General features: G+C 43.3%; 1 protein-coding gene across 3 annotated transcripts; it reads right to left on the minus strand.

The window, feature by feature from the left end:
• Positions 1-23720, minus strand: SEPHS1 (selenophosphate synthetase 1). Of its 3 annotated transcripts, none has more exons than XM_084206858.1 (9): positions 23679-23720; positions 20319-20580; positions 17121-17224; positions 12599-12706; positions 11643-11797; positions 10775-10865; positions 7758-7857; positions 5964-6176; positions 1-1338 (listed from the first exon to the last, which is right to left on the minus strand). In XM_084206858.1, exons 2-9 carry the CDS (start codon positions 20509-20511, stop codon positions 1124-1126), a joined length of 1179 nt encoding a protein of 392 aa, XP_084062984.1. In that variant the 5' UTR covers positions 20512-20580; positions 23679-23720; the 3' UTR covers positions 1-1123. The 3 variants fall into 3 exon arrangements, with proteins under 3 accessions (XP_084062984.1, XP_084062983.1, XP_084062985.1); XM_084206857.1 differs by lacking the exon at positions 23679-23720 and adding an exon at positions 22877-23270; XM_084206859.1 differs by lacking the exon at positions 23679-23720 and adding an exon at positions 19605-19742 and having other exon boundaries at positions 20319-20459.
• Positions 23721-27794: the final 4074 nt, after the last annotated feature.

A 27794-nucleotide genomic window follows, 5' to 3' on the forward strand; every position in this document is an offset into this window, starting at 1 on the left:
GCAATAAAAAAAATTAAATATTTATTTTGAATAACAAGCTTAAGTTCAAGCTGCATTGTTGGCAATGTTGGTTTTAAACACAGATCACAAAAGCGTGCAGAAAATTGTATTGAGCAAAGAACAAAATAATACTAAGAATTATACTAAACAGCTGCTGATTTTTAAAGAAACAAAAAAGGCTTGTAATCACTATACAAAATATAAAATGTATTAAACACTACCATCCACAGAACAGAGGTTTATTTTAGTTTGATTATATTTAAAAATTATTTGTGTAGTTATTTATATAGTGAATTGTAAATGAATATTATACAGTAACCTCCTTTTGGTCTGCAAAACCTTTGTTGCACTATAGCACATCCAATCACGTTGCAAAAAAAAAAAAAAAAAAGATTTATTTGTCCTTACTATCAATAAAGAAAACAATCATTGATAATACAGTAAATATTGTCAGGTCTACAAATAATGAAATTCAAAATGACTCCTTCGACTCTGAAGCGCTTTCCATGCAAAAAGTCAGCACTTGCTGTTTAAACTGAGTGCACTACCAAGCAATGTCCAGGGTCGTAGATGCTCTTGGTAAGACTAAACTTTACAAAAAAATTTAGAAAATAAAATAAAATAATTTCTTTTTTTAAAATTGAAGATTGAATGCAATCATGCAACCTCTTACTACTGGGTAACCCACTGTGTCTGTCAATTTATTGCCTTTCTGGAATATCACTCAAGGCATCAAAATTAGATTCATGATAAATATACACATAATGAAAGGACACAAACTGCTATTTGACACTACTACTGGTAATGTCTGTGCTACGTGAAAGCACCTTTAAAAAGAGCCTATGCGGCAAGAGATAAGTGTCTAAAGATTCAAAATGAATCAACAGTATTGGATAACAATATAATTCTCAACTCAGAAGCTGCCTCAAGATTAGGTGCATCTTCAGTTAATGTAACAGGAAAAAAAGGCAATGGATTTTATTATTTGTATCCACTCATAAACTGACCTAAGGCCACCAGATGTGCAGACACAACAAGTTTTCTTTTCTTTTTACAGTTCTTTAAATTGTAGGATGATAAGGGAAATAGATCTATTCAAAAACAAACAGCTATTTCATCTCTATTAAGAGGTGGCACCGGGCGTGGGGTTCACGTTCTGAGTGGCCACCTGTGGTGCCACTTCAATGATCCGGGGTTTGTCTATGATCCTGGCCGTGCGGTTGCCCTTCTCCACAATGCCGATAATCCACGCCTGGTGGCCTTCGCCGTATTTCGGGGACTTGATCTCGGCGCAGAAGCGCGCTGCCTGCTCTCGTGGTAAGCAGATGAGGAGGCCTCCTGCAAAGAAAGAGAGCAGAGCATCAGAACATCTGACTGAAAAGTATTTCAGCCTTGGTTTCCAGAGCCCTACTTGGACAGGCACTTGGTGACTTCAGTGGAGGCTGCTGAACTCCAAAGACTCCAAGAAAAGACACAGGAGAAGTCTGTGCTCTTGCTCTACAGCAAGATGTCTGTGCCTGAATGCAGTGTTTAGTTTCATATAAATGAAGCCAAATACACACAAAAGATGTTGGCAAAAGGACGTGGTATTGATGCCAACAAATGACATAGTGAAACAACACCAGCATTGTAACCTTCCTCACAGGACTGCAGAGTGCCTCTACACAGAACCATTTTGGATAAAGGTCATATGCAGATACCTGTAACCATATATTGGTGGCAGCTGATTGTGTGAGTAATCCCCTTGCCTGCAATGAAATCATTCATCAAAGCAGGGACCACTGCCCTGCTGAGAATGCAAGAGGCAGAACATGAAGCACAGGCCTGATCCAGCACTCCCTGTGACTGCCCTTGTGACCCCTTGTCTGACAATTTTATAACCTTTTTAGCCTTTCCTGTAAGTTTTTTTCTTAGACACAATAGAAATTACTTCATTTACTAAAGAAGGCTTTCAGAAGCAGCACATTAATAAGTTAGCAAGCTGACCATTTCACAATTAAACCCAAAAGCACTTCCATTCTTGGAATCCCATAGCACTGAAAAAGATAGGTTGGCAAGTGAATTGAAAATGTTTGGAGAACATATGGAGAGAGTAGATTCACACACCGAGGAATTTGGGCACATGCTGAGCCTCACTTCTCTTTGACCCAAAGTATTCTCATCCTCACACGGTCTGCCACCAGCTCTGAGCCAGCCCTGGGGCAAAGGGCCACCACCTGCTGAGCAGGTCACCCTGGGCTTGGGTGCCACATCCTCCTCTTCCTCCTCCTCCACCAGCAACTCCTCAACACAATGGGCACCTTGATGCTTGCTTTTCCAAGCACAGAGTCCCCTCGGTGGTGACTAAAGACACTTTTCATTTAGGGCCATAAAGAAGCAGCTACTGAACATGAGGAGTTAATTAAAAGGGTAAGTGGAAGTGTGAAAGTGATTTTTTTTAGATTCTGTATGAAGAAAAGTGTGCCAGCCAAAAAATGCCTATCTCTCTGACATTTCAAAATAATATCCCAGTATTTCCATCAAACACAACAACAAAAAACCCATAAGCTTGAATGACAGTGGCTGAAACTATTCCAGATGTAACAGACAAATCAATTGCAAAGGAATTATGTGACAATCCCATGGAAGGCTCTAAATCCAATTGAAGAGAAACTTATGTACTTATGTCATGGTGCAAGTGAGTCAGGGGAGATGTTTGCAAGTGGCAGTGCAGAGAAGGTGCAAACTAGCCAGATGGGAGATGTGCAAGTATGGTAAAAAAAGGAAACAAGGAAGAGCAGAAAAGTGACCTACACTGAATTTTTCACACGCACACACACAGAGGCTCTTCCTGCAATTTTGTATCACTTGTACACATACCCTCTTATCATTCTCTGGCAAGACCAAAAAAAAAAAAAATCCCCACCTGCTGGCTACATCCCAGTCTGATAGTCTGATCAATAATGCTTAAAAAGGCTATGGGCTACTCTCAACCAGCAGCAGGCTTCCTGTATGCAGGGATTTTAGCTATTTCTCTGGTACCAGTTTCTTTAACCCTTTGGGTAAATCCTTAAGGTGTTTTTCAGGCTAGTCTGTGTTCTTGGCATTCCCAGCTGCTCTGCTTTTTGGGGATTGAAAGGATGCAGATATTTGGTGGCTGTCCTGGCTTATCTTTGTAAGAACAAAAGGCTTTTTTTTGTAAGAGGCTTTGAACATTGCTGGTTTTACCAAGTAATATTTCAAGCAGGGAAGTAGATACAGAACACTTCAAAAGCAGGCCAGACAAAGCTCTGTAATTAAGAGCAGAGATACAAATAGTTCATGAATCAAAACCAAGTTCTTGCTTCTGCTAATAGCTTTCTCCCGCAATGACAACAGGATGACATCATTAGCCTTGCCTCTTGTCAGGCACTGACACAGCCCTTCTTTTCCATCCATCTGCCTATTTCCACCCAATCTCCACAAATATCAAGTTGCTGAGATACCTCGACTACACTAAAAGAGTCATCTGACACCATCCAAAAGTTATTAGGACTGAAAAATACATACATGTATCAATGTCCCAAACAGAGTAACTCTGACTAATCTCTGCAAGTAGCCACTCTAACAACTCATTCTTTTGAAACCAAATGCCCAACTGCAATTTTAAGCATTACCAAGGAGTTCCCTAAAAGAGAGTGCAGAATCATATAAAAGTGCAATTTTAGGAGACACAGTTAGCAAAAATGCCTCAAGGATGGAACAGATGACATAATACATCTTTTCCACACTGGCTTTTGTCAACAGGTGCCCAGCGAATGCACATAGGGGGAAAAAACCCCAACTCAATAACCTTAAAATCCATTCAAATAGTTTTCCAGTAGATTTCTTATTGCCTGTGCACTCAGCTGAAAAACATCTGTTCCCAGATGAAGAAGCTACAGACAGAGCGTGTCTAGAAGTTGAAGCCAACAGAGAAGAAGTGTCAGAGTAAGCAGAGCCTTGAGCAGCCCCAGCAGGCCTCCCAACAGCTGGGTATCAGGCACAGCAAGGCAAGGCTTAGCCTTCACATAAATCAAGCCCAGGACAGGAGGTGTGCAAACAGCCTGGTCTGAATGCTAACGAGCCATGCCAGCAGAGCCTGCCCAGCTCACACTGCTGACACACACCAGGCCCTGCAGTGCAAGCCCAAAGCCTGTGGGTAATTATTCAGCTTCCTGGCCAGTGTGTCTACGTGGCTACAGATCTTATGGGGATCTGGCAGACACTGCCCTGTGACAAATCCCTGTGGCCACCTCTAATGCGAGAAACACAGCGCTGTGATCAAATCAGACAGATGTGTTTTGAGGCACCCGCAGTTCACCACCAACCAGATCTGTCTCGCTGTTTTTCCCATCATCATCCATCTCTGCACAATGCAACTGCTCAGCATTTCAAAAAGACCTCTTGCTCTCACTCCCAGAAGAGATCCTGAAGTCAAGCATTTCCCACTTCCTGGCAGTGATCCATCTGCACTGTTTTACATTCCTGCAGTGAGAAGAGAATTGGGTATCCCTAAGGTGCAGGACAGGCAGCTCTGAAGACATAAGCACTCCGTTTGCAGCTAAACCATTCCCACACCAACTGCTATCCAAACCTCTAGAACAGCCACTCACCTGGAAGGGCACCTTGCCGTTCCAGCTCTGTATCATGCCACTTTTTGGGCTTTTTCCAAATAATAAGTTTACTGGCACTCCAGCTATGTGAGCTTCTGGGTTTTCAGAATCTGACTGGTATTACCAACCTTGTTGACACAGCTTGCCAAGCTGCTACCAGATATTTCTGCTCCCTTCTGACTTACTCTGGATTTGGAAAGGGTTCATGCCCCATATCCTGTTACACATCATCTGAGCCACACAGTCTCCGTAGGACAGAGTGTCTGCTCAAGCACAGAGAGCCAAGGAACAACTCAGCAGATCAGGGTAAGTTATGTATTCACTAAGGGAAAAGCTTATTGCTCTCACTGTGATGTTTTTTTCCAAATCTTCCAACTGTTTTGCTTCAAGGGGCCCCCTCTGTTGTGAACTGCAGAGAATATGGGTAATACTTCTGAAGAGACAGAAGATAGCAGGGAAATGAAACAGAAGAAAAAGACAGATGCATTGCTATATCTCTCCATCTCCCAAAGAGAAAGAAGAGTCAGAGTAAATTAGAAAAAATAAAATAAACAGAAGATTCAGAATGAAAGTTAAGTAGAAAGACATCCAGCAGATGACAGTGATCATGCTCATCAGAGAAGAGCCTACTCTTAATAAGGCAACTTAAAACCCATCAGAATTTCTCATCACCTGATGACTCTGTTTTTGTCCATAGCCAGGTTTTCAGTGCAATCTGTTGTACTCACTGTCACTGCACATGGCAGCTTTATTGAACTCGAGTAATAAATGGGTCAGAAAGCAACATTTATTTTTCTGCTGCTTGTCACAATCCCTAAAGTCAGATTTCACACAAGTAAAGGAGTAAAGCTGTAAGCTGTATTCTTGCATGTCTGTATGCTGTGGACAGAGAAGGCCTCAGCTGCTAACACTGGCCCACCCAACACTGAATTTTATAGTTACCAAACCAAACACCATCCTTTGTCAGGCAGAACTACTGCCAGTGGCTTTGCTTTTGAGAAAACTCTGCCAGATGCAGTGGAATTTCCAGACATCCACTGCTCCGGGGTTAACAGAGAAAAGCAGGTTTTAAAAGAATTTAGAATCATCATTAACTTCTAACTGCAAACTGGAGGGTTGCAGGGTTTCTGTAATAGTGTTCCATTCAGGAGCAGAAGACACTCAGAACAGGATGGTGGTTTGGAAGTCCAGCTGAAGGAATCAGTTGTAAACAGCTGTGTGGCTGCTGCTCATTAGCCTGGCCAGGTGCCAAACCAACTGTGACTCTGAGCACACAGCACCAATTTGTGCATTTGAAATGGAATTCTGAGGTGCAGGTGTAGGGAAGAGGATGGCACAGCTGTCACCTACCTGAAGTCTCTGGACAAGTCCCGTGCATGAGGCCAAACATGTTGCCACAGGCCTTACTGACAGCAGCCATCTTGGCCAGGACGGGGAGGTTGTGGATAACGAAGGACACCTCGTTCCGCTGCTGCTTGGCAAGGTTCTGTGCATGGCCCAGGATCCCAAATCCTGTGATGTCTGTAGCTGCATGTGCATTGAACGTGTGCATGAGGCCAGCAGCTACACAGGAGGGAGGGGAAAAGAACACCACATCAGAAAATACCCAATTATCAGGAAAGTGCTTTAGCAATATTGCACACAGTCCAAATGAAGTTGCACAACTTTAATGCAAACCAGGTTGGGTTAAATAAATAAAATAAATAAAATCGTGCTTGAAGAGAACTGGAATTCATCAATAGTACATGTAACACTTAAAAAATTCAATCTGTATTTAAGACATTAAATCATGCTGAAAATCTGTCATGGAAGTTGTGTTTATGAGCATGGGCTATTAGACACGTGCTGCTCATTCATACTGGCAGCCTAAGAAACGGGGGTTTGCTTCAGATCCAAACTTCCCAAAGCTGTGGGCCAGGGAGGTTGTGAGCTCAGCTTTGCTCCACTAAGGGCAAGGACCAGACACAGCTCAGTCTTCTCACACCTCTTTCCTTGCCTCCCTGCAATGGTGACATCAGAACTTGAGATGTGGACACTCTTAAGGGCTGAAGAACAAAGCCCGTGGCTGTGGGGGAAGGGCTGAGCCTCCCCACCTATACATTCATGAAATTCCTGCACATTTGCAGCTCCAGGGTGGGAAAAGGGCACCCCTGCATGCAGGACAACAGCACCTGTTAAGTGTATTTAAGTGTTGCTAAAGGTGTCTGACAAGAGTAGAGAAAAATAAAACCCAGAATACTTTGACTTTCTTTGGGTGCTTCCCAATGCAGGAGCAGGACCGAGTTCTTTTCCATAGAGCAATGCTGGTCATTTATCTTTCCTTGAAGGCTTTGACAAAGAATGAAAAACCAGGGGGATGACATAAGAAATGAAAAGTGAATAAATGGGAAAAGAGATATTTAACTATTCCCGTTCCTTCAACTGAGAAGTAAGGAAACACTTAATTCTCCACTCTGCCAAAAGACACTTTGAACAAAGAAGGGAAATCCTGGATTAAAACTTCTAGGGTAAAAGTAGAACCTTTCCTCTATCAAAATCCAAAGAAAAAAAAAATCAGAACAAAAAACCCACTACAGGAACAGGAAAGAGACAAACAGACAAAAAAGTATATTCCACATACATACTCCACAGTGTAATACAAGACCGAATGAGAACAAGAAAAAGACAAAGAAAAAAATATTCCACATATATACTCCACGCTGTGAAAACATAGAACTAGACTGAATTAGAACAAAGTAAAATTTTTTTAAAAATCGAAATTTAAATTGAAGCTTATAGAGCTTTTCCTTTTTTATTATTCTATTTCAAATTCTTTTAATCTTATCACAGCCAGGCCTTCTCCATGCAAGAAAATAAGGAACAAATCCAATATTTTTCACTTTAAAATATCCTTTAACTCACTGGGATGTTACTTGCAGCACTCACATGAGTCATAATCATATCCAGCAGCTTTGTGTTTTGGCTGTATAATTACAAGAGAGCATTTGATTTTCATTTGTTGGTTTTGCTAACACTGAACAGCAGAGAAATGGGGCAGAATGAAAGGGACAAAGTGGCTGTGTCACAATTCCCCAAGGCAGTGAAATTAAATTGATATGGAATTGGAAATACTCACAACCTTCCAACACACACATCTCTTCTTACCTGTCCTGTTCAGCCGTGCCATATTCATCATTGCCTCCTGATACGCTAGTTCTACATCTTCCTGTGTTACCACGAGTTTGATTTTATTCCACTTTTCAGGCTAATGGATGAAATAAAAATGTTTCTTTTAGATTTTCAGCTGTACATTTAAAAGCACACCCTGACCAATTAAAAAAAAACCCAAACCCTTAATCCAAAATTTTTACTTTTTTTTAACAGTTAAAGAGGGGGAAAATGTTCCAGTCAGGTGCGTGCCTTAGTCTGCTGCACCCCAGCAAAGTTCATTTAAAAATCTATTAGGCACTAAGTACCTCAAATCCTACTTTCAGCAGCTGAGTGGAGTGGAATAAACCACCCTTGGGAAAAGAACTCCTTCAAGGCAACTCTCTGGATTGAGCCCCCACAGCCAAATAAAAAAAAAAAAAAACCTTGTTGCCGGATGTTGAGATTTGTAATTTCTGGTTTCTTGGGTTTTTAAGAGATTGCTCTTGATTTCACACCTGGGCACTTTGATGAGGAAAGACCACTGATATCCACCAGTCCTGGTCGAGGAATGTATGCTAAGGCAGGATATAATGAATCACTCTAGTTTAGGACTAAGGCAGTTTCATAAGCCTCCTTTGCAATTTAATACCAGCATCTTCCACCCATTCTCCAGTGTCTGGTATGGTCGCATCCCTTCATCATATTCCCATAAATGCTCTTCATCCCAGAAGGGTTTCACAACAATTTAGGAAACAGTACCTTTATAAAGGGTAATTGTTTCATTCAAAGCTGAAGTGATTCCAGATCCAGAATGAAACAAAGCAACTACTTTGTTTTAAAAGCCACACTACAACTGCTTTAACTTTTTTTTTTTTTAACGAAAATAAAATTACAGAGAACTGAAAGTTGGAAAACACAGGATTTTAGAAGCTACAATACCTACACTGCCATTCCATAGAGTAAATGTATAGAAAAAACATCTTACTTAAAAAAAGGTGCTGGAACTACTAAGAAATGGTAGGTGATCCTACACTGGGGAAGCATCTTGTCTTAACAAATGAATGCTGACTTCAAGAGGTGTAAGAGAGAATCCAGAAATGGCAAAAGGGGGAAAGACTGGTCAGCCAAAAGAAATAAATTGTTAAAGAGCAAGGAACGATGGCAGTGGGACCAGATATTAGGTTGAACTGGATCTACCAATTAAAGAAAAGCATTTTTGTTTACACAAATGAGAGACCAAGTGAAAAAATAAGATGTGGCTCTTACAGAGATGACAGAATAGTGATTATTCTTACTCTGGGAATGGCTGAAAAAAATCTGAGGAGTCATTCTGCCTTAGGTTTCAAGAACAGTTCTGAGGTTGATCACAGGACAGAAACTGGTCAGATGATGGCAATGGAAATCACAAATGATGTGGAAGCCGAACTCAAGGCTGAGGGTAAAAGAGCCACAAACACAGGTAGGATATGAATTGGAGGAAAATTCCTCTCCACTAGAGCAAGGAAGGTACTGGGGTTACTCAACAGGGAATTAGGGTGGAAAAATTTGCAAAAACTCCCAAACATATTATAAAAGCAAGATTGGATTTCCAAATAGGAAGGGTGTGTAGAAAACAGCAAAGAGCAAGAAAACCCTCTCTGAAGGGGCACATCCCTGCCTCTTTCATGCCTTAAAGCATGCATATTTCTTTCTTGCCTGTGCATGTACTTGCTATACTATACCATCTCCCACACACTTTTTAATATGAAGTCCAATTCCCCACCAAAATTTGATTTACAGGTGGATTTGTGTTGGGTAATTAATTCTAGTTTCACTTTCCCTGCACTTTCACAAAACAAAGCTAAAGAAAAGGTAGCATAGTACTCAGAAATTTTCCTACCACAATCAAAGATATGTTCTGCTTACATATAATAATAGCAGTATTGATTTCCTGGCTGTCCTCATTTTTCAGACCAGGTTTTTCTGTTTGACAGCTGAGGAAATTAGCAGTATTTGAAATATGTGGAAATTCAGAATAGCCTTAATTTGCAAGTCTGCTCATCAGTACAACAAGAAGATATGTTAAGAAGTAAGATTATGGCCAGAAAACATACTATGGAATTGGGATCTTGTTTCACTTCAATTTCATATCAAGATTTTCTGAGGCCCTGATCCTTCTATCTGTGGAAAACACAGGATTCTGAAGAGGTCAAAGTTGCTAGGCCAGACCCTATGAAGAAGGAGAAAAATATTTTCCCCTTGTTGCTCACACTTCAGTCTCCAATGAAGGTTTAAGCTGGTTCTCTCCCACTTTGCTAACGCTAGCTGTGCTAATCAGAATTCATCTGACAATACAGTGGCCAACAGCCAAACCAAAGTAGATTCCAGCTCATTCCTCTGCCAGTCTTTTGGCTCAGGAGTCCCAAAAGTAGAAAAGATGCATCTTTTTAGAGTGTAAACTGAGCAGTTATAATTTGGAAGTCATGTACTGGGAGCCAGACAACATAAGTAGATGCCAATTTTGCAGTTACTTTTCAGTTCAGTAGTTACATTTTTGCCTGAAGTAACAGATGGAAGTATGTCTACATCCATAATGCTGCTAGAAATATTCTTACTGAATGCACAGGGCAAAACATGTGAAACGCAGATAAACTTCCATGTACACAAGCAGAAAGCCCAAGAACACAGAGAGAGCATTCCTGGCCTAACTGCCATCAGCAAGTGTTGCCAATTACTTTGGCAGGTGGAGTAGGGCATAATGTTGCCCAGGGTGATAGTCTGTTGTTCTGTTAGTAAACAATTTTGGTTATTACAGCAATGCCTGAGAAATAACTAAGAATTAGGTGCAATTAAGATGGGCTCACTAAGCACAAAATTGTAAATTGCCTTGATTCCAAAGGAATATTGCACACAAGTAGGGAAGGCTGGAGCATATTAAGGAGGAAGGAGGAGAGAGGTGACAGATGACTCTGAGCTGAACTTTGTCATGTGGAGGGAATGAGGAAGGGCATCTTTACACCTCTTCCCTATTTCTTTTTTTGCAGTGTACTCACAATATCTAGCCACTGGTGGACAGCTACAGCCACTTGTGTTCCCAAGGGTTTAGTTAATACAAGCACATCTCCTGGCACTGCATTGTCTGGCCTGGAAACAAAGAATTCATATATTAACTACACAGTGAGGTTCAAACACGTTATTAGGAGTAAGTGCTGATAATTACATTTTCACAGACCCACACATCTTACTGCACAGTTAAAAAGCTGACTAATTGCAGAATTACCCTTTGGGATTCATTACCACGCAGGATTATTGAGGAAAATGCAGCAAACTTGTTTAAAAAGTGCTAATCCTTCTTTCTTGGAAAAAACAATGCTTGCAGTCAGATACACACCAAATTACACCTCATCTTTCAAATTTTTTGAGAAGACACAAGAGAGGATAAAGGAAAAAATTTAGCTTTTTTACCCAGGGCATAAGATGCCCAGCATTAGGATCATGCACAAGTTCAGTTGTATAGAGTAACATGCCACAGTGGGACATTCAAAATCAGCTACTGTTAAATAGACAGAATGCTCTAAAGACAGCCATTCTGTAGTTCTCTTCAGCCATTAACAGGATAATTGGGACAAGGTTTAGAAATGTATGTATAACTGTGGCAGAAATTTATGTTCAAAACAGTCTCCACTGCCTTTAAAGATTAGACACTTAATTCTCCTGTCAAAAGGAGAACAGAATCCTGTTTAAAAAAAAGCAAATAGGCACAAAGAGATGTGGCATCTTGCTGAATGCTAAGGACAAAAGCAAGCAGAAGGTACTGCTTTATTCATCAGAGACCCACCACAAGATCACAACACGGTGCTTCAAGGATTTTTACTGTATCCCTCAGACCAGTGCCTTTGATTGTTTAGTGATTTAACTTACATTATAAATTCATTAGGCTGACAGACTGTCGTGGCCACTCCTCCTAAAACAATCCAGGGATTTAACACTGTTTGGCCACCAGTAACAGATGTTCCTGCCTCTTCTGCTGCATCTTTGAAACCCTGGATAATTAGAGGCATCACTTTGTCTCTTTCCTAGAGATCAAAACAGAAGTCAGAGTTCCATACACAGCAGTGCTAGTCATTGCAAGACTGGTCCAAGGCTTTAACCACTCCAACCAAATGCCCTGGTGGCAAATAGTTCATGACAGAAAAGCAACCCTTAGGAAGCGTCTGGCCTCCTGAAGCCTCATGTTATCCCACAGAGTTACAGTTTTACAGCTCTGTGTAGAAGAGGAGCAAAGACACTCTTACATAGAAGAAACATTGTTCAAAAGGTCATATAAGAGTAATCAGAGTTCTGGAAACTCAGAACAATTATCCTGCTGCTGTAATCAGGTACAGCCACAGCAGGGCAGTGCTAAAAGGCAACATTTAACCAAGATGGCATTTGGGCTCCATTGACCATCAAAGTCTCAAATTACATCCTTCTAAGAATAAACATCCCTTTTTTACTACAGCAAAACAAACATACATGCTGGTCTCTTCCACAAAAAAACAAGCAAAAAAAAAAAAAAAAAAGGCAAAACCAAACCATAATCATCTATCCAGATTGATAGATGAACTGGCCATCAAATGCTGGCCTTTGATAGAAGGAGGCACCCCATTTTGGTGGGGATAAAGGCAGCAGATTATAATGCCACAGAAAACCGAACTTTTAGCACATGACCTCAGAATGTTTATGAAGCAAGATCCTGTGGACTAAGCCACCCAATAAGACCATCTCTTCTTTACACAGCTTCAAACTTTGAGGAGAAAATACACTAAAGGTATATACATTCGGAGCACATTTAGCTGTTTGACTCTTCCTTCAAGAAAAAGTGTCAAAAGTCTTACCCTATCTGTCATTTTATTGCTGATTCCAAGGAGCATCAACATGTTGTCACATTCTGTGACCCCCATGGCATAAAGGTCACTTAGGACATTGGCACATGCTATTCGTCCCTGAAAAACAAAGAGAGACAAGAAAAAAAATTCTGCAGCACTCTTGGTGAATGTTTAAACATTTTCCAAAAGCAAAGCTTCCAGTGTGAGTTTGCACTCTGACACAGCTTCTTACTCCACAGCATTAAGAAACCCAGCTAGAGATGTGGTATGGTCCATTATGTGCTATGTGCCCACTTAGAAGTGCAGGTATCCTTCCTTTTACAAGTATGGAGAGAATTCATCCCAGCTGCCTTGATCAGCACACTCTCCCACTGACTCCCTAGGAATCCCAGAGTTCACACTGCATGCCCAATCTGAGAGGCTGAAGCTAAGATCAGTAGTCTGTCCCTGATCACAAGCTCTGTTTACTTAACATGGTATATTCCTGTTAACTTTATTCCAGCACAAAACTGTACATCCTGATGGAAATGGTATGGAATTCACAACTGCTAGGAATTTAATCCAAAAAGCACATATTGCTGAACTTGTGCATCAGAATATGCAGGAGATGGGTCTTTGATGAGAAAGATGTTTGTTCCCTACCCTATTCTGGAGGCCATGTCTGCAATCCTCAGTTTCTAGGATAGAACTCCTCTTCCCGGAGGATACAGCTGTGCTGCCAGCACACACCCACACTGGGCTGCCTCCCCTGCTCTGGGGATGACAGCATGTACAGGGAATAGAGAAGCTCAGGGCTCTCAGGAACTGGATTTGCCACCACTCACATAGTGAGAGATGTGTTTATCTGTCACTTTCCAGGTGACAAGATCAGGCTGAATTTTGCTACAGCACCAACAACTTTACTGACTGTTGTGTGTGCATGTGAGAACCTCCACTAACAAAAACTTGTACAAGAGACAAAACTGTCTGCTGAAGATTGCTCTAAGAAGCTAGGAAGCTGACAGGACTGAGAAGCCATCACTCACATTGCATGAGGTTAGTTACTCTAACTTTACTAAATTAATGGATCTAAGTCAGGGTTTCTAAGGTATGGACCCAGCACAGATGACATATCAAGTTTCCTGATGAATATGCAGAACTGCCTTATACAGTGTGCGTCCTAAGGGACAGCAAGATATTTTAAAATATACGACAAATTCTGTTGTGCTACTCTGGAATACTCCATACATTTTATGAAAGTTGTTTAAAGTTTACAGCTGCAAAACTGTAACCAACACCTGGCTTTATGATTTTAAGTTTCTGCTTTTCATTATGTTCAAAGGCAACACCATCATGGTAAAAGCAACAACATGCTTATTTTATACAATTTGCAAAGAAGTAATATTTTCAGGCAGTTACTTCACTTGCTGATGACATGAAAGAACATCTACAAATAAATATAATACAGTTTTTCATAAATTCGAGAGTTTTTGGTGGCACCAGGGGAATCCCTGATATTTGGAACTGGAATATATTTTAGTAATTTAAATTTTAAACTATTAAGAAAAGACTGGTGTAGTGCACTATTTGAGAGATATTAGCTGTTAAATTTCTATAGGCCTGCCATTTCCCTTTTGTGGAACTATCAAGCCATTCTCTGTTATCTTCAGTATTTACCAAGCAAACTGCTGGTTTATTCCCTGTTAGGAATGACAGATAAGTTTTTAAAACCATAAGGACAATACCTCTGATAGTCAGAGGTCAGTCTAATAATGCTTTTGCCAACTGCCAAAACCACTATGGAAACAAATTCAGGGAAGTGCACTTTCCAAGTCTGAAGGAGCAGAGAGAACAACACAGGGCTCTTGTGAACACCAGCCAACCCCACAGGGCTCACAGACAGGGGTCAGCGTGGCCAGGTCCTGCAGGTCACCTGCCTGCTTGCACAGTGTCCTGAAACACAAAGACCTGTGTGCAATACAAAGAACTATTTGTAAGGGCAAAGGATGAAGAATCAGACAGCCATCTCCAGTCTTGAGTGAAGGTTCCTAAAACAGCAACAAAAAGGTTCCTGGATGGAAGGGGAAAGATGTACTCTGTCAAAGCAGCCAGCTGCCTGCTCCTGTACTCAAATAGGTGGCTCCACAGTGCTACAACAGAGGCCAGTATCCACTACTAGTACCAGTGGATTGATACTTATTTTTTTGATTGCTTGTAACTTTTCTAATAAGCCATTTAAGCTAAATAAATCCTATGCTTGGTACAGATTTTACAGGTGTACATCCTAGGGATAACCTTGCACATGCACTGAGCGTTTTCAAGGACAAAGTGAAAGTGAAGGAGAAAGAGGAAAAGAAGGAAGAATGATTTTGCATGTAACTGCAGAACTTAGTTTTAAAATAAGCAGTACAAGAGTGAAAGCTGTTTTCTGGAGCAGAAATAGGAAGTTCAGCTGAGTCCACAAGCAGTTTTGCCTTCCTCAGCTGTTTCCTAATCCCTTCCCGTCACAGCACCCAGGAGTTGATTTGCACTTTTGGCTTTCCCTCTTTGCTTCCTCTCCTCCAATTAGGAAGACAGATCAGATAAGGAGCTGCAGGTAAACCCTGTGCACAGAGAAAGGAGACTCTAGATCAGGGAACAACCACTCAAAACCAGACTAGAGGTGCCTGGGTAAGGAGACTGAGGGGAATGGCAAGGAGAGTGAGCACTGCAGGTGAGTGATACTGGTATCATAGTAACAACAGGCGTGGGTCAGGGGACACCTGGACTTAAACCAGGGAAAGAAGCAGTTGGAGAAGCAGGGTAGCAGTAGCATCTCTTGAGCAGAGGAGGCCAGAGCACAGCCCTTTATACAGCCTGGACACCAACTCAAAATTCCCAAGTCTCACAATTCCTCTGCTTGTAACAACCATCCATAAACCCCGTGGCAAACTGTATTTGACTGTCCTCTAACCAATGTTGGTCCACACAAGTAAGAGGTTATCTATACTGTCCCTTGGGGTACTCTTGCCCTCAAGAGAGAGGTCTGAGCAGAGGGTCCAGGAGCAATATCCTGCTGGATCATCATTGGTGGTATCAGCAAGAAGGCTTGAGACACAATCCCCATCCTCAGTTAGCTCTCAGGAAGAAATATACATACGTAAACAGATTAGGAAGTGCCCAGACACCAGATTAAAATAAATGCCCTCGAGAATGGAAAGTGAAGGACTTGAGAGTTAGACAGCAGCAAGGTTACAGCTGCTGGTGCATGTGGATCACAGTACAGACTGTAACTATGATGCAACCACTGAAGCTGGACTGAGGCCAAATTTACATTCCACTCCTACCAGACTGACCTAAACCTCATCTGGGCACAGGCCCATCTATCTACTCCTGTGGCATTTGTATCTCCAAACAAAGCAACTCTCCCCCTACACCACAGCCTTCAACACCATCCCTTTTTGTTACAAGGTGAGAAAAGTTTCTCAGACAAACTTGAACACAGATCTCCAAAACATTTTTTCTCCTCTGGTCCCTGACAAGTTCCCACATGATATTAAAGCAACCCACTTGAATCAAATTTCTCAGGAGAGCTCAATAACTCCATACTCCAGAGGCCAGCCTGAGATTTTGGCTGCTCAGTTTGCAGAAAGAGAGCTCTTCTGGAAGAGAAATTACAGAAGCTAGGCTTACATATGTGCACAACACATGGTCAAGCATGCTAAAAAAAGAAAAAAAACCAAAAAAAACCAAAAGAAAAAAGATGGCCCCAGTCTCAAACTGTGTCCAAAACCTACCACAGAGGTCTCACAGAGCAAATAAACTGACAGCAACACATAAAACATTCAGTCACACCAACAACAAGAAAAGCAATAAATCACATCCAAACCACAGAAAACATGAATTCCAGCACCTTTCATGTAACATTTCCTTATAGCTTTGTTATAGTATTTTTTAAAGCTCATTTGTTTCCCAGGATCTGTTCAAGTCATGAATGAATGAAGAATGAACCAAGGCTAAAGTGCATACACCTTCCCACCAGTCATCTCAACGTGTCCATGTTCAGGTGGAGGTACACCACAGGAAAGCTGGTGTTCACAAGGCACTCTGAAATTGCCAGGTGCTATTGCCAACTACTGACATTAGGAATTCCCAGTTCTAATGGGTTATCTGGTTATTTCAAGACCTCAAAAAAGGCCAATTACAATGTGGTTCTGCTTGTAAGTGGAGTTTACTTACTCTCTGCTACTTCACAGGCTGCTCTTTTTACCCCTTTTGGGCTCTTCAAACCAAATCCCACAGAACAAGAGATGAAGGGAAATCTGAATCAAAGGTGGCAGTTCTCCCAACTTTCACCTATATAGAAAGCAGCACTGCAGCATTCCTGGCCAACATGGGAGATTCCAGGATGAAATGATGCCTTTCCCTCTTCATGTCTATTTAGGAAAGACTCTGAATGCAATTAATCACACAAATAGCACCACACATCTAGAAGAAAATGTCAGAACTGCCACCTGGTTGGTGAGAAGCCTGAATCAGCAACAGACCCAAGAACCAAATTTAGCCAACTTACCATCATATAAGGGTCATCCACAATAGGATAAATATAATCTGTCGTCTGGACTAATGACAAACCTCCATGTCTTAATGGAATAACACAAGTGTCCATCCCAATTCCTGCAAAGACAGAAATCCATGAGTGAGGTGAGTAACTGGGCCCTAAATGATCTGTTGCTCTTAACAAAAGAGTTTATAAAACATGTGTGTGAAATACAACTCCTAACCTCGCCTAAACAGACAAGGCCAATTCCTTTGCCAGAAAAAGCACATAGCACAAGTAAGAGGAAAAAACAAGCAAAGAAAGAAAACTCCTGGTAGGAACTGAACATAAGTGCAAATGGCTGAAGGCAAGAACTAAACTACAATGTTTTTTATTCTTTTGCAGCAGCATAGCAGCACATCAAGAACATCTGTGCTTTTATGTAAGTACATTTAAAGTTAAGAGGAACTAAGCACACTGATATTGTCAAAAGCAAATAGGTTTTCCTGTCACTCCGATCGCAACAAAAACACAGTGACAGTTGTGAAGGGACACAGCATCTCATAAAGGACATTCCCTCACTTCAGAATGAACAAGAACTCCACAAGCCACAGCCCAGGGCCTTGGTGAAAGATGATTCACCCACTTGGAGCTTTAGCAACCCCATTAGCCTCGCTTTTCACAGCTGGGAGGTTGCAGACCACCTGATAGATACAGAACTCCTTGGAGAAAACCACAACGTGGAGCACCACAACCTTTTCCCTGGCAGTGGATATTTTTAACAGAACATGTGATATTAGAACCTCCCAGCATTTGCTGCCATGGAAGAGCACACACCAAAGGGGCAGATGACAAATCACAACATGCTGGCTGAGCCACACTCCCCTGTGGATAGCCTTGTGCCCTGCAGCAATGGCAGGAAGCTTACCTCCTTCCTGGGCTGGCAGCCAGCTACCTGGAATTACTGTGCATGCCCCAGAGGGCAAGAGTCTTCAAAATAGCCCATTTTTAGGGAGCAGGTGTCACACAGGAACTTGTCACCATGTATTAATGAAACACACTACCCTAGCAAGAGCTACAAACCAGTGTTTGGCAGTGTCCCATTTAAGGATGGAGCAAGTTGCTGTCATCTGAGGGGACAGAGGTCTGCCAGGCAATCAGTATATAGGTGGAGAGGATCTTGCCTCCCCTGCCTAGAGAGGAACGAGATCTTGCCTTGAAAGAGCACTAACAAGCTCTCAAGCAGTAATTTAGGGTGGCTCAATCTCCACAGAAGCTCCCAAGCCACTATGCCTGACATCCAGCGCCTCCAGGGAAGGGCACTTAAGCAGTTACAGAGAAGTGGCTCAGGTGCAGGAGCTGTTTTGCCCTCAGTTCACCTGTTCATGCCATAATGCTGCAAAACCAACTCTGTCTGACAGACAGACCAAGGGGCTAGGATGACGGTCCTTCTGAGGCTGTGTTAATGTTCCACCAAAACAGCTCTGAATAACAAGTGAATCTGTTCAGAGCCATGGCTGATTTCAGATCTGTAACAGCTCTGAGAATAAACATCAGATTAAAAAGTTTCTTACAGTCGTATTTAGGTTTGCTCTGGGTAACAACTCTTGCAGAACTAAAAAGGGGAGAATTTGAACCTGCTGCTGCAACCTCCCTCCTGACTGCATTTCAAAAGCATGATGCCTATGCTTAGGGGGCAAAGTTACCTGTCTATACCTTTTAAGCACAAGACATCAAAGGCAAATCTCACACCAAACTTATCCAAAGACACGTTTGCTAAAGGGATACTCATCACAAAAGCATACTTTAAAAGAGATCTGAACTCTTCACCTTCTATTACTAACAGATTTTCTGTTACATAGTATCACACCTACACACTGATGCTGTAAATCTACTTTTATACCTTTTCATATAGCTGTAGAAGTCTACTAGCAGTTCCATAATCATTTAGACCCTGTAAGTTTGTAAGAGACATCTAAACCAAACTATTGCTGATTTTAGAAAATTGCAGAACTGAAATGCTGCTGTGAACAGCTTACTTAATCTAGAAAAATGCATATAAATATCAATTTGAGGCTGAAAAAAGATGGAAGCGTCCTCTATCAGGGAATATTAAATTATAGTGCCACCCCAGCTTCACACACAATCGCTGCTTAGATACTTCATACAAAGATCCCCATTGTTTAAGCGAGAGCATGGGTGCCTTACTAATCTCTGATTATATTCAATCTTTACCAGAATAATGGGTTGCAGCCTGTTAGCCTGCTAATAGACAATTAGTAATGTTTATATAATTTTAAATAAGGTTATTGAACACTAAACTGATAATAACTTCAGAATAAATTCTCCAATGATATTCTTAAGTTGAAGGGAAAAAACCATTCTGCACTGCAAAGAGATTGAATTTGCAGGGCTATGTAAATAGACAAACAGAATTAAAAGTGTCATTTAACACATTATCTACATTAATTTATCTATATCAATACTAGGTACAGTAGCTGGTATCAAAATACCTACGTTTGCCCTGTTCCCCATGTAGGTGGCTTGTGCAGGTTGTTTTCCCTTATTGCTTGCATCATTGTGCAAATATCAAAGAGAAAGTGAAGCTGGCAAGAACACAGAGGTCTTGGAAAGGCAGCCTTTCCCAGGCAGCTTCTACAGGTGAGCAAAAGAGTTAGAGTGGGGAACAAGGAAAGGACTCAAAGGAATAATGACAACTGTGAAACAATTTGCTCCCAGTCAGCTGAAGCAAGGAAGTTCTCTTGCTCACTTTCTGTGACCCAGGAACAGAGGGGAGGGGAAGGGAGGGAGAGGGGAAATTCACCTGGGAGTCATCCAAATTCATTCATCCATTGCATCAAATTCCAAATGCAATGCATTAAGATAAAAGTCTAGAAATTAACTGAGAGGATTTCAGTTTGCACAGCATCTACTAGAGGGAAAGGGAGGAGCAGACTAACACCTAAGCATGTGCCCATCACAATGGCCATTCCTGAGTGTTTTGCCTTTGTAGTTGAGCGCACTGCAGGATGTTAAATAATTAAGATAATATTCTTGTATCCCAGATGCCAACAAATGATAGCATGAGATTAATTCTTCAGCTTTCTGGATGCTGTGCATGCATTATACAACACACAATTTTCAAACTGGTTAAACAAACCACAGGCGTGATCGTGTCACTAAGTAAACCAAGCAGAAGGACCACCAATGCCCAGAGAAGCAACTACTTACCCAACCTGGGCATAACTGCCCCCAAGAACTGTTCGTCTTCCTGAAAATGGTTTTCTTGTAGAGACTCAAGCAGTTTCTGTAAGACATCCTGTGGCACTTTGCAGCCTGTGCCCTTCAGTTCAGTGAATCGGGTCAGCCGGAAGCTCTTGTCCAGTTCGTAACTTTCTGGGTTAAAGGACTCCCGAACAGACATGGTTCTCTCCCACTGACTGCCGGCCTCTCCCACCCCAGAGCAACGGGATCAGTTTCTCTGCTGATCAGTCTTATTGAAAAATAAAAATAACAATTAAAAAAATAAAGGGAACATTGGAAAGTCCTATGATCTGCAAGACAATGTGTTTTCCACATGGTGAAAGTTAAAAGAAAGTGCTCGTTATGGGTGTTCACCTGTTAAGACAGGTGTGCACATCTCACACAACTCATTTCCCTAGGACTACAAAGAGATGACTCCTCATCCTACCTTCTGACATTTGAAACTATAACTATGCCAGGTGAATCAGAGAATTAAGCTCTTTCCCAGATATGCTGCGTAAGGTTTTCATTAAAAATGAATCTAACACACTTACCGTCCTTATTTAACACAGAGGTAATGAAAGAAAAAATAGTTCCCAGAGCACAGAGGCCAAAAGGAACCTGGGCCCTGATCCTGCAGCATGCTCAGCACAGACATCTGTTTGTACTCAGCTCAGTGTGGGGTCATAATTTTAGCCATTAACATATTAATCTCAAAAATTGGATGCTTTTCAAAAAATGGCTCTGCTTCAGTCCTGAAGTAAGAAGCTGAAGCTTCATAATACACCTGTTCTCCTTGGGAGAAAACACAGTCCTGGTGTTCTGTTGGTACAGTTAGCAGAAGAACAAAGAGGCTGTATTTAAGCAGAGTGTTCACCTACAAGCATGCCAGTTTACCTTTTAGCATGTTCACAGACAAAAAAATGCTGAAAAGTTTCTTGCCTCTTCAGCCCTTTTTTAGTCAACTAATGATACGGAAAATCAGGGAATTGTCCATTAAAATAGTAATGTAAAAAGACACTGATGCAATTCATTTAATAAAATTCTTAACAATGCATGTCTAATTTTAGAACGTTTTTCCACTCTGAGTCACATCCACCACACTCCAAAACTAATAAGAGGCCTAACTGAGACACTGACTTCTAAACAGGAACGGCTGTGATAAAATACAATTCATCTTTCTCAGAGAACAAGTTTTCAGGAATTACTAAAAGCAATCTGTCAAGAAGTAGTTTCTTAGAAAGCAAGGATCCTATGTAATAGCAAGAACAGAGTTCAGTGGCATCACTGACAAAACCTGATACTGATGGTCATGCCCTAATGACGTTAAGCTGAAAAGAAGAATTCAAGGGACTCTTATTTGCCAAGTTCAACTTTGCTAAATGAAGGAAAGAAGTAAATCTACAGACTGTGCAGTATCTGCCCTCCACAGCACTTATTAACAAGCACATCTGTTCCATAAACCTTTAAGTCAATTTATTGTCTGTAATTTGTAGGAACTGAGGTTTTAAGTTCTCTGAGAACTTTTTTATGTGAAGCCCAACTCCCCTTCACTGTGTTTTCCCTCCTTCTCTGGGAGGTGTGGCACTTATTTAAAACAAATCTCCCAAAGCCTAGGCTCGGGCAGAAATCCAAACTCTAGTTACAAGAACGTGTCTTGGATGAGCAATGAATTCAGTTCCTAGCCGTTGTCTTCCAATGCAAGACATTAAGCACTTGCAAAAAACAAAAAACAAAAAAAAAGTGTCTGGAAAACAACCTGTCAACAGAAATCGGAGACAAAAGCTTTTCAAGGAGGGGGGATTTTTTTTTTTTCTTCATTCTTTTTAAAATGCTTCCCTCTAATTAATTCCAGAAAATTATAAAAAGCAGCTTGCCCCACAAGAGAAACATTTTCCTTCATCTAACCAATAAGTGCAATAAGCTTAGCACCCCCTGCCTACTTACACAGGGATGGATGCAGAGGCCGCAGCCTACCAGGAACTTTTTGCAGCCTCGAGGACTGTAAGGACTCAGTTCCCCTGTTTGAAAACAACTCGTGAAACAAGCAAGATGATTTCATTTAATGGAAAACATGCCCAGTGCAAGAATACGGCAACTTTCTAATAAAGATCTGATTAAAGCTGTGTGCAACTGTGTAATTCGCAGACTCCCATGGGAGCAACATTCCAAGTTTTGGTGACTTTGGTGGTCACAGCACCGAGCCTAGCACAGTTCACGAAGAGTTTGGACAACTCTAAGGCACAAGGTGAGATTCTTGGGGCTTTCCTGTGCAGAGCCAGCAGCTGGACTGATGGCACTTGAAAGTCCCTTGCAACTCAGAACATTCTGCGATTCTGGCAGTCCATGCAGCACTGCGATGTGAATGACAAGCATCCCTCCCCAGCAGCAGACAACACCTCCTAACCCCGACGTTTCTTACTTTAAAAGAGCGGCATAATAAATATTAAAAGCTAAAGTTTAACCCTTGCCTTCCTAAACAGCAGAGAGGGGAGCAGAGGAGCAAAACAGGGGGAAGGGAGGGAGAACTGGAGCCAGGTACATACCCCAAACAAACCCCAGCGCACCCACCGCCAGCCCGACCGCCCGAGCCACACGAGGCGAGGCGCTGCAACCACCATCGATCCGGGGAATGCGGCGAGGAGCGCTGCGGGCAGACATGGCTCCGGGACACCTTAAATTTCCAGCCGCTGCCTTGAGAGGCAAACCCGGGGCCTTCGCTGCCGCTCTTTGTGCAGCCGGAGAGGCGGCGGGGGAAGAGGACGAGGAGGAAGAAGCTGCGCGCGGAGCGGCGGTGGCAGCGGCCCCTTCCCGGGGTGCGGCGGGGACGGAGCCCGCGGGTGTCCGACCGCGGTGTCCCCCGTGTCCCCACGTGCAGGTACGGTGTCACCGGGGCGGGGTTCACCCCTCGCTGGCGGGGACGGCCGGTGGAATGTTGGGAGCAGCACCCCCCCCCCCACGCCGATACTCCGTAACGGGGAGGGAGAGAAGCAGGGGGTGGGGGGAGGAATGGGGGGGGGGGGGGGGTGAAAGGAGGGAAAAGGGAAAAAAAATGTCGGCGGGCGAAAAATTTAACCCGTCCGCTGCCGGCGTCCAAATTTTTTTAAAGCGGCCACATCGCGGTGAGGCGCTGCCCCCCCATCCCCGCTCCTTCCTCCGCCCTTCCCCCGGGGCCGGGCCGAGGGAGGGCGGCGGGGCCCGGGCCAGGCGGGCACCCCGCGCCCCGGCCGCGCCGCGCCACCCCCCGCGCCCGGCCCGGCGGGAACGGCGGAGGCGAATTCCCCTTTAAATCTCCCCGCCTTGCACCCCCCCTCCTCCTCCTCCTCCCTCCTCAGGTCTCCCTCTCACCGGCTCTCGCCGCCTCCTCGCCCTCCGCCTCCTCCCGCGAACGGGACTCCCAGCGCGGTCCCACAATGCACCGGGCGCGACGGGCTCCCTCAGCGCCGCCTGAATAGAAAATGCCGCCGCCGCCGCCGGGCACGGGGGGGTTAAACCCCCCCTTTTCCTCCCTTTCCCTGCTTTTCCCTCCCTTTCCCTCCTGCCTTCCCGCCCCCTCCCGCTCCCCCTCACACCGCATCCCACGCGCGTTCCCGCGCGGGGGCGCGCGCCGTCGCGGCGCGACATGTCGCGACACCGCCCCCCCCCCCCTCCACAGGCACGCCCCCGCCCCTCAGCTCGGCACGTGTGGGCAGCCCGGGTGCGTGTGTGGGGTCCGGTCCCTTCGAGCCGTCCCGCAGTCACCGAGGCTGGCAGAGACCTTTAAGATGGAGCGATCCGAGGCAGCGGTGCCGCCGTAACCCCTTCGGCGCTGAACCTCATCGCCGAACGCAGCTCCGGGGACCGTGACTCCGCCACCTGTCTGGGCAACCTAGCAGGGAAAAATGCTTCTTTAGTGTCTAATCTGAATCTCCCCTGTCTCTGTTTAAGGCCGTTTCTCCTAATCCCAGAACTGATTAGAAATCGATTGGAAAAGACCTCTGAGATCGAGTCCAAGCTGTGACCCAACAGCGCCCTGTCAACCAGACCATGGCACTGAGTGCCACATCCAGGTTTCCTAAAACACCTCCAGGGATGGTGACTCCACCACCTCCTTGGGAACCTGTTCCAATCTCTAATTATCCTTTCTGTGAAGAAATTCCTCCTCACACGGATGTTTCCCCCTGAGGAGCACGAGTCCGCCTGTAGAATTCCTTGCTCTGACACCTTCTCCTTCAACATGAAAACTTTGAGATTGGGAACAATTTGGGTGGGAAATTTAACCAGAGCTGAGGAGACATGGCACCTGCAAGGCCAGGTCCTCCACCGATGCTGAATTTTGTCCAGAAACTGGACAAAAAGTCACATTTGATCCATGTCACACCAAAATGTTGGGCAAGAAGGAAAGTGAGGGGGTCAAATGGACCTGACAATGGGCAAAACTTGGCCAACATTAAATTTTTCTGAGTGCAGAGCCAAGACTGTGGCCCCAGGGAGATAGAGGTGTCATTTCCTCAGGTGTCATCTCCAAGGGGTTTGGTCAGCGTGTGGCCCATGGAAGGCTGCAGGTTCCACAGCAGGAGCGCTGCAATGTGGCTCAGTGTGTCAGCTGGTGACTTTTTTTACCCAGAATGTGGTTTTGAGAATGCTTCAGGAAAACTGTAATCCTGTTTTGCAGCAGGTGGTGATGGGTTCAGCACAACTCTAGGAAGCTGGGCTGTGTTTTAGTAGCTAACAGTCAGGATTGTCACAGGCTACTTGCTCAAGTCAACCCTTTTCCATCACTGATTTGCAAAGCATCTCATTTTTTCTTATGCATTTAATATACAAATCACTGGAATCTAACATGTTTTTAACATGTCTGATTTCCAGTCTTCTCAGTTCATTTTTCTCCCTGGAAGTGCTTTTTGTGCTTCCAAAGACCCTTTTCCCAAACGATTAAAGTCAGGATTCAGAGGAGTCTCTTGCTTTATGTGCAAGACAAGTTTTCTCTAGAAAGGAGAGAATTTCTGTTAGGGATAGCACAGGGCCCAGTTTACATTTCCAAATAGATAAAATAGGCACTTCACTTCATGTAATTTGCAGCAAAGTACCTAATTAAGTAATTGCCTGTTAATTCAAAGATTGCTTTTCGTGCAACTGGCTTTGAAAAAGTCTTGTCTAAAAACAAGCAGAAAGAGAAAAAAAAATAAAGTATTGCCTTTCTTGCCTGATTTTAATTACTCTTTTTTATCTCCCAGAGAATGTAGTGCCCCAGGACAGTGGTGCAGGGGACCAGAGGTGCATGGGAGCTCTCGGCACTGAGCACATTTAGGAAGTCACTAATATTTCTATAATTAATTGATTTTTCAGGCTCCTCCGTGTTGCTCTCTGAAAGCATTTCAAGCTCGACACACAGAAGCTGTTTCTCAGTGAGCAGCTGTGGGGCATTTGGCTGATGGTTTTGACAGCAGAGATGAATTGAGGACGTGGCATCCGCAGTCCTGACCTGGAATTTGAACCCTTTAGTGCCTCTCCCTCCTCCCAGATGGAGAGGAGGTGGAAGATCTCGGAATCTTCTGATTGCCATCGATCTGATTTTGCTGAGTACTGGCCTCATATCACATCTGTGTGTTCCTTGAAAGATTATTTCAATCTGAAAAAAACCATGTAAGTATCTTGAGAGCTGGAAATCAGATGCTCTGATCTAACATTTCTCCAGCATTTAGCCATTACCTCTACAACCAGCACCTCATTAAAAAAAACACCCCAAACCTAAAGCATAAGGAAAACCATGAGATAACATTGCTGATTTTGAGCCCTTACTTACATGATTTTCCTTTCTGATATTTTTGGAGGGAAGAGGGAAATTGATAATATTTTTATCTTCTCTCCCCCCCCCCCCCCCATATCTGTGAGGATTAGACATTTCTTTAACAGAGGGGAAAATAAAATAAATTGAGATTTCCAGGTGGTAACATGGCTGAAAGAAAACATGAATACTTGGAAATTCATGCTCATTAGTACTGCCACAGATGTGACTCTGTAGAGCAGAAGCTGACCAGGACTAGGGTATAGAGATGAGAACTGCACATAATTGCAGCCCTGATTAATTAAAAGCAATTTCTTGGCGCAGACAGTGATGGAGCATCCTTGGGTGGATCTGCACGTGTCCCTGTGGATGTGTCCCCAGGCCCTGCTGCCTGTGCTGGGGTGAGGCTTTGTGTGGGCAGGCAAGGGGTAGAAAAGTGGCTTTGCCAAGGAAGCCAAGCCAAGAGGAGCAGTGAGCCACCTCTCCACTGCAGCTTCAGGTGTGCTGCTGCACCCAGCACTCACCTGCCCCTGCTTCTCCAGGGGCTCCATGCTTGGAACAGCTGCTGGAAGGGAATCAGGGCATCAGGAAGGGAATCCTGTGCACACAGGGGAGTGTCCTTTTCGTGCAGGATCATAAACAAAACCCTGAAAGAGTAGTGATGGATCCAGCAGCCCTGCTGGCACCACCAGCTTCATGGAACATTTTCCTGGAGTCCAGTAGTGGCTTTCTAGACTTAAAAACTGATCACATTTCCTTTCCTCCCTCCCTCCCGAAGGCGTTTTTTTGTCATCTGTATCCAAAACTTCCAGCAGAAACTCCATGATTGGAGCAATTTGGTCCAATGCCATGAGAAGGGACTGCTCCACACAGCAGGAAGAACAAAAAGGAGAAGGAAAAGAAGGTAAAGCCCTCTGTGCTGTGCCTGATCACTCATCAAAGCCAGCTGCCTCCTGTGCTGGCTTGAGGATGTGACAGATGTCTGCAGCCTTTACAGGTGCAGGGCCTGCATTTAATCAGTTTTTTTTCCATGGATGACCTGGAGTGTGGTTTATTAGCAGCTCAGATTTCTTTGGCCAAGGTGCTTTGTTGTGTACACATCCGGGTTAAAGCTAAGGAATATTTCTGATCCGTGTAGGCTTCTGACTCGGTCCTGCATCTTTGGTGTTTACAAAATGATCAGAGTTTGAACTCTCCCTGCTCTGTTTCTTAAATGTCAGCAGAAACTTTTTTTTTTTTTAATAAAACAATGCAGCCTTCCCCTGCAATGTTTGTAACCAAGAAACTGTGGCATCACAAGAGCATGAGGAAATACTGGCTGATTAAAACCAGGGTAAGAAATGACAGCGAAAGTGTTTGTCTGGATTTTTTTCCTCATTTCAGAATTCACAATGAAGTGGCTGGTAAAGTGGGACCAGGTGGTTCAGCCCCACTTGGGCTGAATACAATGTTTAATGTGCTGAAACTACTTCCACTGGCAAACTTTACTGTGATAATTTAATTTCTCATGTAAAGCACATCTCACAGCATGGCTTTTTCCCTACCTCCCTCTATTTTGACAAAGTAAAGTTTGGACTATGGTTGGCTTTCTTTGCCTTGTTTTTTGTCTTTTTCCTGCCTCTCATTAATATACAAGTAGTATTAAATAGTAATGATGCCAGTATTGACCTCTGCTGTGCCTTAGTCTTTGTTCATTT

This window comes from Fringilla coelebs, assembly GCF_963513975.1.
Source record: "Fringilla coelebs genome assembly, chromosome: 5".
Lineage (NCBI taxonomy): Eukaryota > Metazoa > Chordata > Aves > Passeriformes > Fringillidae > Fringilla > Fringilla coelebs.

Excerpts from the sequence above, each read along its gene's own strand:
- SEPHS1 (XM_084206858.1), bottom strand. The coding sequence starts at position 20,511 with ATGTCTGTTCGGGAGTCCTTTAACCCAGAAAGTTACGAACTGGACAAG. Across the intron at positions 17,225-20,318 it reads GGCAGTTATGCCCAGGTTGG|GAATTGGGATGGACACTTGT; the intron begins GTAAGTAGTTGC and ends CTGTCTTTGCAG. Across the intron at positions 1,339-5,963 it reads GACTTGTCCAGAGACTTCAG|GAGGCCTCCTCATCTGCTTA; the intron begins GTAGGTGACAGC and ends CTTTCTTTGCAG.